Consider the following 16,050-nt stretch of genomic DNA (forward strand, 5'->3'; position numbering starts at 1 on the left):
GGTTATCTCCATGGAATGGTTGTGTAAATCACTCAGTTAAAGAGTCAGCTGCTTGTTGAATTTTCCATGGAGTTCCAAAAAGCATAATTTTGGACTTGGAGTTGAAAAAATATTTTATGTTTATGAGCCATTGGTGGAGCTCATGTAAATCTAACTGAAGTTGGCACTGAATGCTGGTGTGAGAGAGACCTGATCGGTAAATGACAATGTCATCAGCATACAGAATAAGTGGGAGATGGGGGAGATCACAAGTGGAGGGGGCAAGAATAGATTTTTGTGGTACACCTTTAGAAATGTGCAGATTCTTATTGCAAGGATTCTATTTTAACTCTAAAGTGTCTGTCAGTGAGGAAATTTTTAAACCAAGGAGTGGCATGTGGACTGATACATATTTCAATTACTTTGTTTTAGAGAAGATAGTGGTCATTAAAGTCAAATGCTTTTGTCAGGTCTAAAAATAGAGCACCTGTACAGTGGTCACTATCAGAGTTTTGCAGGATGTCATCAGTTAGGCACCAAAGTACTGTCATAGTACTTTATCCAAGCCAGGATCCATGCTGTTTGAAGGACAGCAGGTAGTACTGCTGGATATATTGAGACAGTTGCGTGTAGGCTATCTTTTCTAAACATTTGCCCAGGATTGGGAGGATGGATATAAGACAGAAGTGAGAGGTACCTTTTGGGTTGGTTTGCTTTGGGAGGGATTTGATTATGACAGTTTGACAAATACATTTGAACAGCTCCTTCAACAACTCAGGTACTGAAAAAAATAAAACCTACAAAAGTATGTATTTCAAGTCCACCACCAGTCAATAAAGCACCAGGTCTACCATTAGTATGTACTCCATGAGGAACACACTCTTTTCTCTAGAATCAATGCCCTAGGCCTTTTCTCTTCACAATCCCCAAACTCCACTGGATCTCCTTGGTTTCACATTCTGATTAGGGTTATCCAAACCCTGCAATGTAATAACATTTTGTTTAATTGTCAGCAATCCTTTTTTGCTCCCCTTACAAGGGCAGCTGCCTAATGTGCATAAGCAATACACTAACCATCACAATACAACAGACCAGACTTTTACATTAATATAACAGATTAGAACACACTTTCACCTACTAAAACAGCGCTTCACATACATTACTGTTGAGAACCACCATGCTATGTTACTTTATATGAATGAGACGTAGAAAGATGGGTAAACACAAACATTATTAATTAAAAGTTAAAGTGCCATACACACTCACTCAAAAAAAGATGTACACATTAACCCTTTGACTAACTGCATTAGTACAAGTATGTAAAACACATCTGAAGAAAAACGTGGCACTCACCAACAAAGAGCAGTCACTGCTAGTCTTTTTGACCTGTCATACTGAAACTTCCACAAGGGCAAAAGTGTACCTTCCTGGTCACGGAAATCATCAGATGCATCTTCAAAATATTTAAAATCTGTAATAAAAAGCATACCAACTTTAAGACAGACTGAAATCTGTACAAAAGGAAAGATGCTACTGTCATTTATCATACTATCACTATATTTTATACAGCTTTGCATTTTCCTATAACAGGCAATGAACTAAAGAGTTTATTTTATTTAACATTTCTTTACTGGGAAAGTCAGACTGGAACAAAGCCCATTTTCAGCAGAGACCTAGGGAGAAACAACTCCAGACACAAGTCTTAGAAATGTGGGAGGAAACCGGAGCACCCGGAGGAAACCCACACAAATCCAGAGAGCCCATGCAGAGTCAACACAGAAGGCACCCCAGCTGAGAACTGAACCAGAGAACTTCTTGCTATGAGGTGACAACGCTAACCGCTGCACCACCGGGAGTTTATGATAAACATCCCACATATGATGCGGTCTTATTCACTTTACTAATTTATTTTAGGCAAAGAGCATTTTTTCATATATAATTCTAGATTATTTTAGAAGATTAGCAGAATGGAGTTAGCAGTAAAACAGAAGTGTTACTTGCCTCACAGTAACATACCCTTATCTTTAACAACACAGATTTTTTAAATACTAAAAACCTCTGCTCTGTTTCTCTCTGTCTCACGGGCATACCTCAGTAGTGTGCACAACTTCCCTTAATCACATTCAAAAGTCCAACAAAAGAAAAAAAACTGAAGCAACTGCCTAGAATATTGCGGAGAGTGGAACCCCATACAAACCAGTAAAAGCTACTGCAAAAGTCCTACTTCTAGCAACAGCCTGTGAGCAGTTTCCTTAACCACATTCAAAAGTCCAACAAAAGGAAAAAAATAAACCTGAAGCAACTGCCTGCACACAAGAATGCGGTGAGCAGAACCCAGTACAAACCAGTAAAAGCTACTGCAAGTCCCACTTCTATCAACAGACTGCGAGCAGTTTCCTTAACCACATTCAAAAGTCTAACAAAAGAATAAAAAAACCTGAAGCAACTGCCTGCATACAAGAATGCAGAGAGTGGAACGATGTATAAACCAGTAAAAGCTACTGGAAGTCCTGCTTTTATCAGCAGACTGTGAGCAGTGTAGGTCTATTATATTCTTCTCTCTGTGATACTCATAGGTTCACAGGTCCATAGGTGTTTACTAGGCTAACGATGACAAGGGCCTTTTTAAGCCTAGCCATGCATCCCAAATCTCTGACAAGTTCTGATACCCTTGATAAGTGTACGCATGGACCTGGGAAATGAATCATTTACAGGTTACCTCTGTCCATTAGAGACATAGGTGCCAAACCAGGGATGAATTTCCGGTTTCCCATCCAATTGTCTAAGTTGCACTTGAATTGGGTTAGGGAGGAACTCTGCTTCACATGGATGGGGAGCCTGTTCCATAGATGGGGTAGTCTCTGGGATACATACCTATCTCTCTAGGAGGTCCTATTTATATCACAGCCAACGTTTTAAATCTTTAGAATGGGTAATTCTAGTGCTGTTTGTTTTGTGGATATACAAGAGGTCCATCAGAGTTGGGTCTGACAATGCCCTGCATGCCAGGCATAGATCTCCCCTCAAAAGCCTGTAGGAGACAGAATACAGAGATAGAGCCTTGAGGCGGTCTGCGTAGGACATATTACTTACACCCTGTATTCTTTAAGTGAGGAACCTCTGTGGGCATTCCAGTTGTTGGATATGCCTGGTTTGGTACATAGAAAAGGGGGCATTGTACTCAATGATAGGTCTGATGAATGCCGAATACAGTGGAACAATGACTTCCTTGGACTTAGATGACATACCTTTGTTTATAAGTTGTGCAACACAGAATGATTTCCTCACCACTGTAGACATGTGATGATCAAAAACTAGATTACTATCTATGTGTGTCCCTAATTCCCTGACTACTGGGTCAGCTCTAAGGGGTGTGTTCTCAATCTGATAGTTACCAGGGATGGACGACTTCCCAAGGGATACTATTTATGCATTACTCGGCATTTAGTTTTAGTCCATGGCTCTGACACCATTTGTTTGTCTGTGTCAGCCCCTCTTGGAGAACATTTGTCTCAGTGTGAGATTCACAGCTCCTAATTTGTAACTGCCTGCAAATTTAATCAGCCAGAGACTACTGACATTAGCCTTGACTTCTGAGAAGTAAATGCCAAAAAGGAGGGGGTCCAAGGACTGATCCCTGAGGGACTCCACTTGTGACCGGCCTCTTTGTAGAGGTGGACTCCCCAATTCTAACTTTCTAGGTCCTGTCTGTGAGCCAGTTGGCTATCCACCAAGTGACATTTATTTATTTATTTTACATTTGTTGACTGGGTTTGTCCGACTGAGCTAAATAGCCCTTTTTCAGCTGAGGCCCGGGGAGAGAAGCTCCACATGTTCTACAGATTATCATTTACAAAAATAAGTAATTAATCAACAACTGGTTTACAGAAAATATTCAAAGCAACAAATACATGAAAAACGGGGATTTACTACAGTAAACTAATCATTATGTCTGTCAGATTTAGAATCCTACATCATTCAGAGGACTAACAACAGTTTTGCCACCAGAAGTAAAATCTTACATTATGCAGATAAGAATGTATGTAATGTGCTTAGGATAGAGAAGTTAATGTGAAACAAGGTCTAGAAAGTTAGAGAAAGTTACATAAGTTGGGAGCAGACAGAGGTGTGCAGTTAGGGTTGGTAAGCTGTTTAAGGGGGGTGGGTACAGAGGCAGCTCCATTGGCTTAACAGGTATTGTAGTGGCTAGCTTGAATTGAGTAAGTTGCTTGAGTGACCTGATCTCTAGTGGGAGTTTGCTCCAGGCCTTGCAAGGATTATAGCTATAGACAATACATCCTTTCTTAGTTTTAGGTTTGTGGATTTGTATCAGATCTAGATTAGAGCTCCGGAGGGATCTAGCAGGTGAATAGTGGGAGATGACAGATGATAGGATAGGGCAGTAAGAAGGCTGATAAAGGACAGAGTGGATGATCTGGAGTTGAGGGAGAAGAAGCTGGTGAGGTAGTTCAAGCCAGTTAAGGTGTTTGAGTAAGAGACAGTGATGTGACTTGTAAGTTTGATGGGCTGCAAATCTGGCTATCTTGTTGCAGGTAGATTCAAGTTTGGCAAGGAGTATGGAGTTGAGGCAAGTAAGAATTTGTGAGCCATATAATATACTGGGTAGGAAGTAGGCAAAAGAGAGAGTTACTTTAACTTCACTGGTGAGAAATCATTTGTTGTGGTAAAGGATCCCTAGTTTCTGATGAGGTATCTTGATACAGTTGTTAATGTGTAGATCGAATTTAAGTTGGCCATCAATGATGACACCAAGGGGTTTAGTGCTAGTTTCCTAGATTTGTGTGTCGATAAGGGACAGGATTGTGAAAGTGTATTTAAAGTGGTTGTAGTTTTTTAAGAAGAAAAAGCAGTAGCTTAGTTTTTTGGGGGGGTTAAGGATAAGGCTGTTATCAGAGAGCCAGTTTTCTACTGAATTAAAAGAAGTCTGTGTTGTAGAGATGAGTTTGGAGGGAAAGTCACCAATAGTGATGACAGTAGAGTCATCAGTGCACTGGACCAGTGATGACTGAGGACAGTCTGAATAAATAAGATTAGTGAAGATGTTCAAAAGTACTGGACAAAGGATGGAACCCTGAGGGACACCCATTTTAACTGGGAGAGGAGGGGAGAGTGCAGATTGCCACTTTACTACTTGAAATCTGTCAGTGAGGTAGCTGGAAAACCATGCAACAGTAGCAGGGGAGAAGTTAAGGTTGGTTAGTTTGTGCAGAAAGAGGGGGTGAGAGACACCATGTTGAAAGCTTTAGAGAGATCTAAGAACAGGCAGGAGACAAGTTTGTTGTTATCTCTGGCAAGGGATATAGTATTAAGGAATGATAGTAGGGCAGTAGTAGTACTATGCTTTGGTCTATGGCCATGTTGAGTAGGTGTGAGCAGATTTTCAGAGAGTAGGTACTGCACAACTTGTTTATGTATGCATTTTTCTAGAACTTTAGAGAGAGGAGAGAAGATGGCAATTGGTCTAAAATTAGTGATGTCTGAGGAGTTACCTCCTTTATGTATTGGTAGAGTGAAGAATTGTTTCTATATGGAAGGGACTTTTGACTCAGAAATAGAGCGGTTGATTAAGATAGATACAGGGAGAGCAAGAGATCATAAGCTAACTGAAGGAAAAGGGAAGGAATGTTGTCAGTGGAAGCTGAGCAAGGTTTGAGTTTAGAGAGTAGGGATTTGATGTAGCTAGTGGGTACAGGTTTGAGGGAAAAAGAATTTGATGTGTATAGTGGGATTTGATAGAGAGTGGTTTGACATATTATTAAAGGTAGATGAGTTGGCACTGGGGTTAAATAGTTTGGCTACAGAGTCAATGAAATATGTGTTGAAGGTAGAGGCAGTATCTTTAGGAGTCTTATCAGGACAAGGATTGGGGGAGCAGGGACCACCAGGATGTAGTACATGGTTTAAGGAGTTACAAAATTTTTGCGGGTTAGATTTGAAGGCTGAGGGTGGATTATAGTAGAAGTCTCTTATCTTTATTAATACATGTTTTGGTCTGATTTCTAAGTTCTTTGTATTTTAGCAAATCTGCAGGGAGTTTTGTTTTGGTCCATGTTTTCCATGCTCTGTCTCTATTTTTCATTAGGATGCAGGTGGAATTTGATAGCCATGGAGATATATTAGATTTAATACGGACTGTGCGAAATGGGGCAAGTGAGTCAAGAATACTGAGAAAAGTGGAGTTAAAAGACAGGACAGCATCATCAAGGGGGAGTTGGGGAAGGAAATTCCTTTGGAGAGAAGAGATTTAAAGGTGTCTAGGTGGAAGTTAGTAAGCCTGTGGTATGTGATAAATATGTGCTGTTTAGTAAAGTGAGGGATCTATCTAAGTACTTTAAATGGGGAGTGATCACTTAGTGTGTTGGAAAGGGTTACAGGATTGTGATATTTCGAGGGATGAGAGACTAGAATCCAGTCGATAAGGGTGCTGTGTGTATGAGAGTTGTTGGTATGGGTGGCATCAGTGATAAGTTGAGTAAAACTGTAGAAGTTAATGAGTAAGGAAGAATTTGGGGTACAGAGAGTTAACCAATTAATATTGACATCACTGAGAATAATAGTTTCATTAGGAATATGTTGAGAGAAGTATGAGAGTATGTTTTCCAGCAGGGGTTAATTATCATCTGGGGGAATGTAGATTGCTGCTATTGTGATAGTGGTATGAGTGTTAAGTACAAGGTTGGCTGTTAGGATTTCAGCAGGGGAAAAGGACAGGATAGTTTTATTAGGAGTTGTCAGAGTAAGGTGGTTAGAGTAAACAATGGCAACTCCACCACCCTTTTTCTTTTCGCAGTCAAGGCGCAGTGTACTATAGCCAGGAGGAAGAAAGCCTTTGTCATGGTGCGGACATTTTAGCCAAGTTTCTGTTAGGGTGATGGCATCAGGGGTGTGGCTTAAGATCCAAGCAAGAAGTTCACTAACCTTGTTTAATGTATTTCTAGTGTTTGAGTAAAAGGAGATTTGTTTGTTTGGGGGTCAGAGGTGTATAGGTTAGTGGGACTATAGTTATAGGTGGAGATGTGTTGAGTGGGACCTGGATTGGGATGAATACCTCCTGCAGGTAGAAGAACATTAGGGTAGTAGTGTCAGTTATATTTGTATAAGTTAAAGGTAAAATATTTTGTTTTATTTTTAGGGAAGGTGGTGTAGGTGGGGGGTTGATTTTAGGAAGAAGAGTTTCAGTAGAAAAGATAGAAGCGAAAATAGCAAATGAATGGTAAGGAGATGAGGTATCCCTAGTATGAGGTAATGTAGGAACTTTGAGAATAGGAGATAACTGGATATTAGGTGAGGTGAGAATGTGAAGGAGGAGTAATGGAGGTAGTACAAGAAAAGGGTAATAGAAAGACGCACGATTGGTAAGAGTATTGAGTGCCAGATTACTGAAATTGGTGATTGGGGAGTTAGTAGTAAGTTTATTTTGCAGTAGATAAGTGAGAGTGTGTTGTCTAGGTGATGTTTGAGTAGGGGGGGGTGGGTAGGAGTAATGTGGGTAGTGAAAGGAGAAGTAATAGTTTGCAAGTGTAGTGTGGGAGAGGGAAGGTGTTAGTTTTGGTTTGTGTAGAGAACAGGAAGGGGAAGTAGGGTGCAGAGCAGGTGTTAACAATGGTTACATATAAAGGAAATTATATGGGGGTTGGAGAGGAGTGAAGCGAGCCAGAGCATAGCGGGGCAACACCCGAGGTGTGAGAAAGCTCAAAAAACAATCAGTAGCTGTTTGTCTATTAGCAAAAGCTGCTAGCAAACTCTTTGAGGATGAGTAGAGCTAAGGGAATTGGGATTGAACTAAAGTTTTGTTTTGGAATAGTTTTACTCAGACTCTGGAGCTCACCTGTTTGTATACAGAGGGAATAAGGATCTTCTATAATTAGTAGAGTATGTTGCTACATAGTGGCCGACTTGATTAAAGCTCTCCAAGTTGGAAACTGAATGGAGATCTATGGAGCTGTGCTCACTTCACAATGATGTGAGTAGTGGAAGGAGAAGTAATAGTTTGCAAGTGTAGTATGGGAGAGGGAAGGTGTTAGTTTTGGTTTGTGTAGAGAACAGGAAGGGATAGTAGGGTGCAGAGCAGGTGTTAACAATGGTTACATATAAAGGAAATGATATGGGGGGGGGACAATTCAATGACATTCACCTAATGATTAATTGTAAAGGAAGGCTTGTGTATAAAAGTTGAGATTTCCCAGGGCTAATTTGAGCTTTCGCTGAAACTTTGCTTCAGAACCAAAGGGGGGGAAGGGGACGATCCCGAGGCTTGTGGATGGCCCGAGCAAACTGCAAAGAGAATAGAGTGTGAGCAGAAAGTGAAGAGTACAGTTTTAGGAGAAATGGAGACAAACTGGGAGAGAGTAGAGGATATTGGTCAGAGAGTGATGGGGGGACTATCAGAAGACAGAGAATGGGTACAAGAAATGGTACAGTAAGGAGATACATAGATAAATGTCCAGGGAAAAGTAAATAATCACAAAGAAAAGGAAACAGTGTCTACGCAGATCATAATAGACAAATTTAACAATGTACTAATTGTAATAGATTATAGTAGCACCACAGTTAGGTAAGATACTGGTTGGAATGTGTAACAAATGCTGTGTTTCTGCTTTTCAAATACCAAATAAACTAACAAGTGCATGTTTCTGCTTACAAAACCAGTTAGAACTGTAGTTAGGTGAGATGCAGGTTAGAGTTTGCAACAAACACTGTTTCTGCTTTTCAGATACCAAATAAACAAACTGTATGTTTCTCCTTACAAATAGCAGGTATGTTTCTGCTAACTAATACCAACTGAAACTGAAGTTAGGTAACAAACACTGTTTCTGCTTTTCAAATACCAGATACCAATTAAACTGTATGTTTTTCCTTAATGACAGCAGATATGTTTCAGCTAATTAATACCAATTAGAACTGTAGTTAGGTAAGATATTGGTTAGAATTTGAAACACATGCTGTGTTTCTGCTGATTGTGTACAAAATAAACAACAACTGTATGTTTCTGCTTACTAATACTAAATGCAGAATACTGTGAAGCAGAGATCAATAAAGGAAATGTCTATGAAGCCACTCCAGCTTACTAGGTAAGTTTAAATATGCAAGTACCCATATACACACTGGAGTAATCACCAAGCTCTATATATACAATCAGCAGTAAAAAAGTATCACAGTTTTGTTAGACTATACACTCTAAACAGCAATAATAAATTTAGCACTAATATAGAACAACATAAAAATCCCTGTAAATTATGACAGCAAACAGACAACGCTAAAGAGGCATATGCATATAAAAAGAAAAAAAAGACTTACAGTGAGCACAAACAGCAGACCAAGGGGAGCTCCTGCAGGTTGGGACTATATATACTACATTTTAAAAATGGCTCCTAGAGGAGTGGGTATTGATATAGCCTCCTATGAGAATGGCTCGGGGAGGGGGGGGGGGGTAGCAATTATTAGTGTGAAGATGGGTGGTTAGAACTGGTTGCAGAGCAAGCCCCAGCAGGAGGGAGTCCAAAAAGAAAAGAAAAAAAATAATCAGGAGCCAGGAAATATAAGTAAGACAATACACTATATTAGTGCTTTTAAGCTTACAGAAAACAAATGTTGCTAGCAAGCTCTAAGGATGAGTAGAGTTATGGGAATTGGGAATGAACTAAAGTTTTGTTTTGGATTGGAATCGTTTTAATCTTAGATTCTGGAGCTCACCTGTTTGCATACAGAGGGAATAAAGATCTTATATAATTAGTAGAGTATGTTGCTACACAGTGGCCGACTTGCTTAAAGCTCTCCAAGTTGGAAGATGAATGGAGCTCTATGCAGCGGTGCTCACCTCACAATGATACTCACAAAGTAAGAGAAAATTGTTAAAAACAATTCAATGACATTCACCTAATGATTAATTGTAAAGGAAGGCTTGTGTATAAAAGCTGAGATTTCCCAGGGCTGATTTGAGCTTTTGCTGAAACAGGTTTGTACCTAACCTCTTGAGTTTGTCATCAATATCCAAGTGGGGTATTGTGTCAAATGCCTTGCCCAGGTCAAGATAGGCAGTCTGAACGACTTTGCCCATATCCATTGCTTTGGTGACCTTCTCGAAGAAATCCACCAGGTTGAGTAGGCATAATCTGCCCTTGACGAAACCAAACTGGATTGGGTCCAGTGTCTGGAGGTTTACTAAATCTCTGTTGCTCATCTCCATGATAATTCTTTCCACGATTTTACATATAAGACTAGTGAGGTTTATGGGTCTGTAGTTTCCAGGGTCTGTAGATGGCCCACCTTTGTGCAGAGGGATGATTGTTGCCTTTCTCCATTCATGAAGCACAAAGCCTATTTGAAGACTACAGTTAAATAGTAATTCCAGAGGCCCTGATGGGTCATGTTTCATGCTATTAAGAAGGCATCCTAGAATATTGTCTGGGCCCACTGATGCAGTGCTCTTGGTCTTAGAGAGAGCATTAAGGACCTGCTCCCTAATGATAGCGGGGGAGTTACATTTGATGATATTTCCCAAGGGGAAGGTTGAGGGAGAGAGATGGATAACATTGGAGCTGAATTTATCATCCAGGAGGTCTGCTATATCTTCCGGCTCAGTATAGGTGGCTCAGTTTACAATGAGCCACGCACAGAACAGTGTATTGCCTTTGAGGTTGTGGACATAGCTAAAGAATGCTTTGTGGCTGTCCTTGGCCTGGGAGGCCAAACGTACCTCAAATTTGCCTTTGGGAGACTATTTGTCCTTTGAGTTCTTTGTTTACTTTTATGAGAGTGCTTTTATCCTGCTGGGTGCCGCACCTCCTAATTTTTGCCATGATTTTCTTCCTCCTGTTATACAGCTGATTGATTTTGTGATTCCACCAGGGTGGCTTGTTTTGTGAGTTAGTTCTGCAACTCTTCCTGGTAGGTACAACTGCCTCTATGCAGCTATTAACATGCTTGTACAGGGTTTCTGCGAACAGTTCTGCATAGGCAGAAGTGTTCTTAGGGTGTATGGGGGCTTAAAATTTGCCAGGTTCTCACTTAATAGCAGGAGGTTAGCCTTAGAATAGTTTCTGAATATTCCAGGTTTAGCTGGAGGTTCAGGTTTTATTTTTACTTCAAAGGAGACCATTTTGCAGTCTGGCCTTACCAGGGAAGGCATTACAGTAGGGGGGTGTGCAGCAGTCTCCCATATTAGTGAGGACCAGATCCAGTATGGTTGCTTTCCTGGTTGGTGTATTGACTATCTGGTCCAGGGGGTTTGTGTTTACAAAATCCAGGAATCTCTGTGCATGTACGTTTGGTGTCGTATAGGATTCCCAGTTAATAGAGGGGTAATTAAAGTCACCTATGTATTTGGTATTAGGTTGGATGGTTAGTATGTCTAATAAGTTTAAACACATAGTATGGGTTTCCTGGGTCATAGAGGGGACTTATAGCTTGCAAAGAAGTGGTATTGGATTTTACCTATGGTGATTTGAACATGGATCAGCTCAAGTGCATTGTCCTGTTTGACCAGCCTTGAAGTATATTTATTTTTGATGCAAATAGAGACACCTCCACCTTTAGTCCCTGCCTGTGAAGTAGCTGGCCTAAATGTGTGGAAGGCATTATAACCTTGCGCTGTTGGTGTGCTCTCTGCAGCTTTAAACCATGTTTCAGTGACTGCACAGATGTCAGCATTCTCTAGGGCAAAGAGAGCTTCTAGGGAAGTGGAGTTTTTTTGTTTAGACTCCTAGCATTAAGCAGTAATACCTTTAGATTTTTAGATTTTCTTGGTTTTGATTTACTATGTCGGAAGTACTTTCAGTTTCACATTGCCTAAAAAAGGCACTATGGGGGAAGACAATGTTTTAGCCAATATTCGAAAGCCTAGAGGGGAAAGGTGCAAACCATCTCTGGCAAAGCAGTGTGGTCTATTGACCATCTCCTTCCATGTTGACAAATGTTGCACCCCCCCCTAGAATGACACCAGAACGTAAGCCAATTATTAAAGTCAATCATCTTTTGTTCATATTGTGGCATCATCCTTGGAGAAGGTAAAATGCTGCTCAATGCTAGGTTCATACCAGCCTGAGACACATTTTCTGCGAGCACCATGATGTCTCTTTGTATGAACTTTAAAATGGGTTTTACAGAAATAACTTCACTTAAACTAGAAAAGGAACTGTAAATTCATTGTAACTGCCAGTTTTTCACTTCTTTAACATCCAACTGCAATTTAGTATCATCTCCCCTTTCTTCATTATAGACCTTTTCTGAAACGAACACCTTTTAAAAAGTTACACTTTTTGCTATGGCTATACAGGGTATTATACTCTTCCCTCCTTTTTATGGAGCGTAAATGATCTTTTATTTTCTCCTGTTTCTTTTGGCCAGTTTTTCCCACATTAAAAAAAATAAATAAATAACATTGGTCACATTAAGCCATGTAAATAACATTATTACACTGTATGTATTCTTATCTTGAGCTCCATATATCTTTCCTGTTTGAGGATGTACAAAATATGAACTCTGACTCATATAGTTAAACATGTTGCACAACTATAAGAGACCCAACTTTCAGTAGTAGTGGATGCCTAACTATTACTTTCTCTACCTGTCTCTAAAAGACTTTGAATATTGCTACCCTTTTGACTAAAAAATGAATAAATAAAACACACACACACACACACACACACACACACACACACACACACACACACACACACACACACACACACACACACACACTATAGCCAGTAACAAAGGTAGCCACCATAGTATTGCTGGTCAGAATCTTTCAATTATTATGTCAAATATTTCTTATCTGACCAGCATCAACATTGAATACAATGCCTTTCTTTGGAATATTTTTAACTGTTGTATCTACTTACATATCTAATATTGTAATTTTTCAAAAGACAGGCACATATTAATAATTATTACCATATTTTACTAAATCTATTATATTTTCAATCACATTAACACGATAATTTCTAGATCTAAACTTCTCACATAATTCACACACTCAAAGACACTGTCATGACTAATGCTCTACTCACAGGTATAACGTGGCTCTTTTACTATATCATATTTCAAGTTTGTAAGATGTGCACTGTGAAAATCAAGCAAAGTGTCACAACAACATTTTTCTCTATAAAGTCTAGTGTCAAATGCACCAACTTCCTTAAAAATTTCAACATCCAAACAAAAAAGAAGTTATGTGCTCACCATAATGTTCCATGTGAGTTGTTCATCTCGCCTTCATTCTTACTGATGGGTTCGGAGTCGATCCTCAGCTCCATCTTGGCCAACTGCAAAAGCTCACGGTCTTCAACCAGCTCAAAGCCAACTCCCTATCCCATGATGCACCCTGATCTTCCCTCAGATCTTGTTTGCTGCCTGACTACTTAGTGGTATAAAAATGCCACTCAAGAGAGTTAGATAAGAGACAAATCACCCTATAAGAAAGGAAACGGACCTCAAGTAGACTGGATGGGGGTTGGAGGGTGGGACGTAAGAATGAAGGCGAAATGTACAACTCACATGGAACGTTATGGTGAGCACATAACTTCTTTATGTGAAGTTGTTCTATCTCGCTGTTCATTCTTACTGATGGGTAGCATCCCAGCCACCATCTTTCTCAGGTGGCTCATGGGAGAATATTCCTCAGAACTGTAGAACCAAAGGAGGTACTTTGTAATGAGTGATAAAGGTATGAGGTCTTGACCAGGTAGCTGCTGCACAAATAGAATCTAATGGTAACTTCGCAGAAAAGGCTAATGAGGTTGAAACAGCTCTAGTAGAGTGGGCCTTTATTTTTTGTTGCAAGGGAGCATTTTCTGAATTATAAACGAAGGAAATGCAATCTGATAGCCATCTTGACAAGGTTACTTTTGTCACTGGAGTACCCTTCTTTGACTCTGAAAAGGAAACAAAGAGCTGATCCGTTGACTTAAATTGTTTCGCTGTCATCATCATCATCTTCTTTTGGTTGTTCCCATTAGGGGTCGCCACAGCAGATCATCTGTTTCCATTTCTTCCTGTCCTCTGCATCATGCTCTTTCACATCAGCCGCCTGCATGTCCTCTCTCACCACATCCATAAACTTTATCTTAGGCCTTCCTCTTTTCCTCTTACCTGGCAGCTCCATCCTTAGCATCCTTTTCCCAATATACCTAGCATCCCTCCTCAGCACATGTCCAAACCAATGCAATCTCGCCTCTCTTGCTTTGTCTCCAAACTGTCCAACCTGAGCTGACCCTCTAATATACTGATTCCTAATCCTGTCCATCCTAGTCACACCCAGTGCAAATCTTAACATCTTTAACTCTGCCACATCCAGCTGTGACTCCTGCCTTTTCGTCAATGCCACTGTCTCCAACCCATATAACATAGCTGGTCTCACTACCCTCTTGTAGACCTTCCCTTTCACTCTTACTGGTACCCATCTGTCACAAATCACTCCTGACACTCTTCTCTACCCATTCCACCCTGCCCGTACTCTCTTCTTCACCTCTCTTCCAAACTCACCGTTACTATGAACTGTTGATCCCAAGTACTTAAACTCATCCACCTTTACCAACTCTACTCCCTGCATCCTCACCATTCCTCTACCCTCCCTCACATTTACACACATATATTCTGTTTTAGCCCTGCTGATCTTCATTCCTCTCCTCTCTAAAGTATATCTCCACCTCTCCGGGGTCTCCTCAACCTGGTCTCTACTCTCACTACATATCACAATGTCATCTGCAAACATCACAGTCCACGGGGCCTCCTGTCTGATCTCATCTGTCCATCACCACTGCAAATAAGAAAGGGCTCAGAGCTGAACCTTGATGTAATCCCACCTCCATCTTAAACGTATCTGTCACTCCCACCGCTGTCCTCACCAATGTCACACTACCCTCGTACATATCCTGTACCACTCTTACATACTTCTCTGCCACTCCCGACTTCCTCATACAATACCACAACTCCTCTCTAGGCACCCTGTCATATGCTTTCTCTAAGTCCACAAAGACACAATGCAACTCCTTCTGTCCTTCTCTGTATTTCTCCAACAACACCCTCAGAGCAAATATTGCATCTGTAGTGCTCTTTCAAAACCATACTGCTGATCACTAATCATCACCTCCCTTCTTAACCTAGCTTCCACTACTCTTTCCCATACCTCAAGCCGTGACTGATCAGTTTTATCCCTCTGTAGTTACTGCAGCTCTGCACATCACCCTTAGTCTTAAAGATAGGTACCAAAACACTTTTCCTCCACTCCTCAGGCATCCCCTGACTTTCCAAAATTTCATTAAACAATCTGGTTAAAAATTCCACTGCCATTTCACCTAAGCACCTCCATGCTTCCACTGATATGCCATCTAGGCCAACAGCCTTTCCATTCTTCATCCTCTTCATAGCTGTCCTTACTTCCTCCTTGCTAATCTGTTTCACTTCCTGATTCACTATCCCCACATCATCCAACCTTCTCTCTCTCATTCTCTTCATTCATCAACCCTTAAAAGTACTCTTTCCATCTACTCAGCACACTCACCTCACTTGTAAGTACATTTCCCTCACTATCCTTTATCACCCTTACCTGCTGCACATCTTTCCCATCTCTGTCCCTCTGTCTAGCCAATCGGTACAGGTCCTTTTCTCCCTCTTTAGTGTCCAATCTCTCACACAACTCTCCATATGCCTTATCCTTAGCCTTCGCCACCTCTCTCTTTGCCATGTGCCTCATCTCCTTATACTCATGTCTACTTTCTTCATCTCTTTGACAATCCCACTTCTTCTTTGCCAGCCTCTTCCTCTGTATACTCTTCTGTACTTCCTCATTCCACCACCAGGTCTCCTTGTCCTCCTTCCTCTGTCCAGATGTCACACCAAGCACCTTTCTAACAGTCTCCCTTACTAGCTCTGCTGTAGTTACCCAGCTATTCGGTAACTCTTCACTGCCTCCCAGTGCCTGTCTTAACTCTTCCCTGAACTCCACCTCACAATCACCCTTTTTTTAACTTCCACCACTTAATCCTTGGCACTGCTTTCACACTCCTCCTCCTCTTCTTGATCACCAATATCATCCTACAGACCACCATTCTA

The 16,050-nt window shown here is 40.8% G+C and overlaps 1 protein-coding gene across 1 annotated transcript in view; it reads right to left on the reverse strand.

The window, feature by feature from the left end:
• The window catches only part of DNAI1 (dynein axonemal intermediate chain 1), a 2,249,827-nt gene that overhangs the window by 775,915 nt on the left and 1,457,862 nt on the right, over positions 1–16,050 (reverse strand). Inside the window, exon 11 of the mRNA XM_044077834.1 lies at positions 1,333–1,450. Within this exon, the coding sequence (XP_043933769.1) occupies positions 1,333–1,450 (118 nt within the window). The remainder of the gene's footprint in view (positions 1–1,332; positions 1,451–16,050) is intronic.

Source organism: Protopterus annectens, chromosome 1.part1 (assembly GCF_019279795.1).
Source record: "Protopterus annectens isolate FY-2018-M chromosome 1.part1, PAN1.0, whole genome shotgun sequence".
Taxonomy (NCBI): Eukaryota; Metazoa; Chordata; order Ceratodontiformes; family Protopteridae; genus Protopterus; species Protopterus annectens.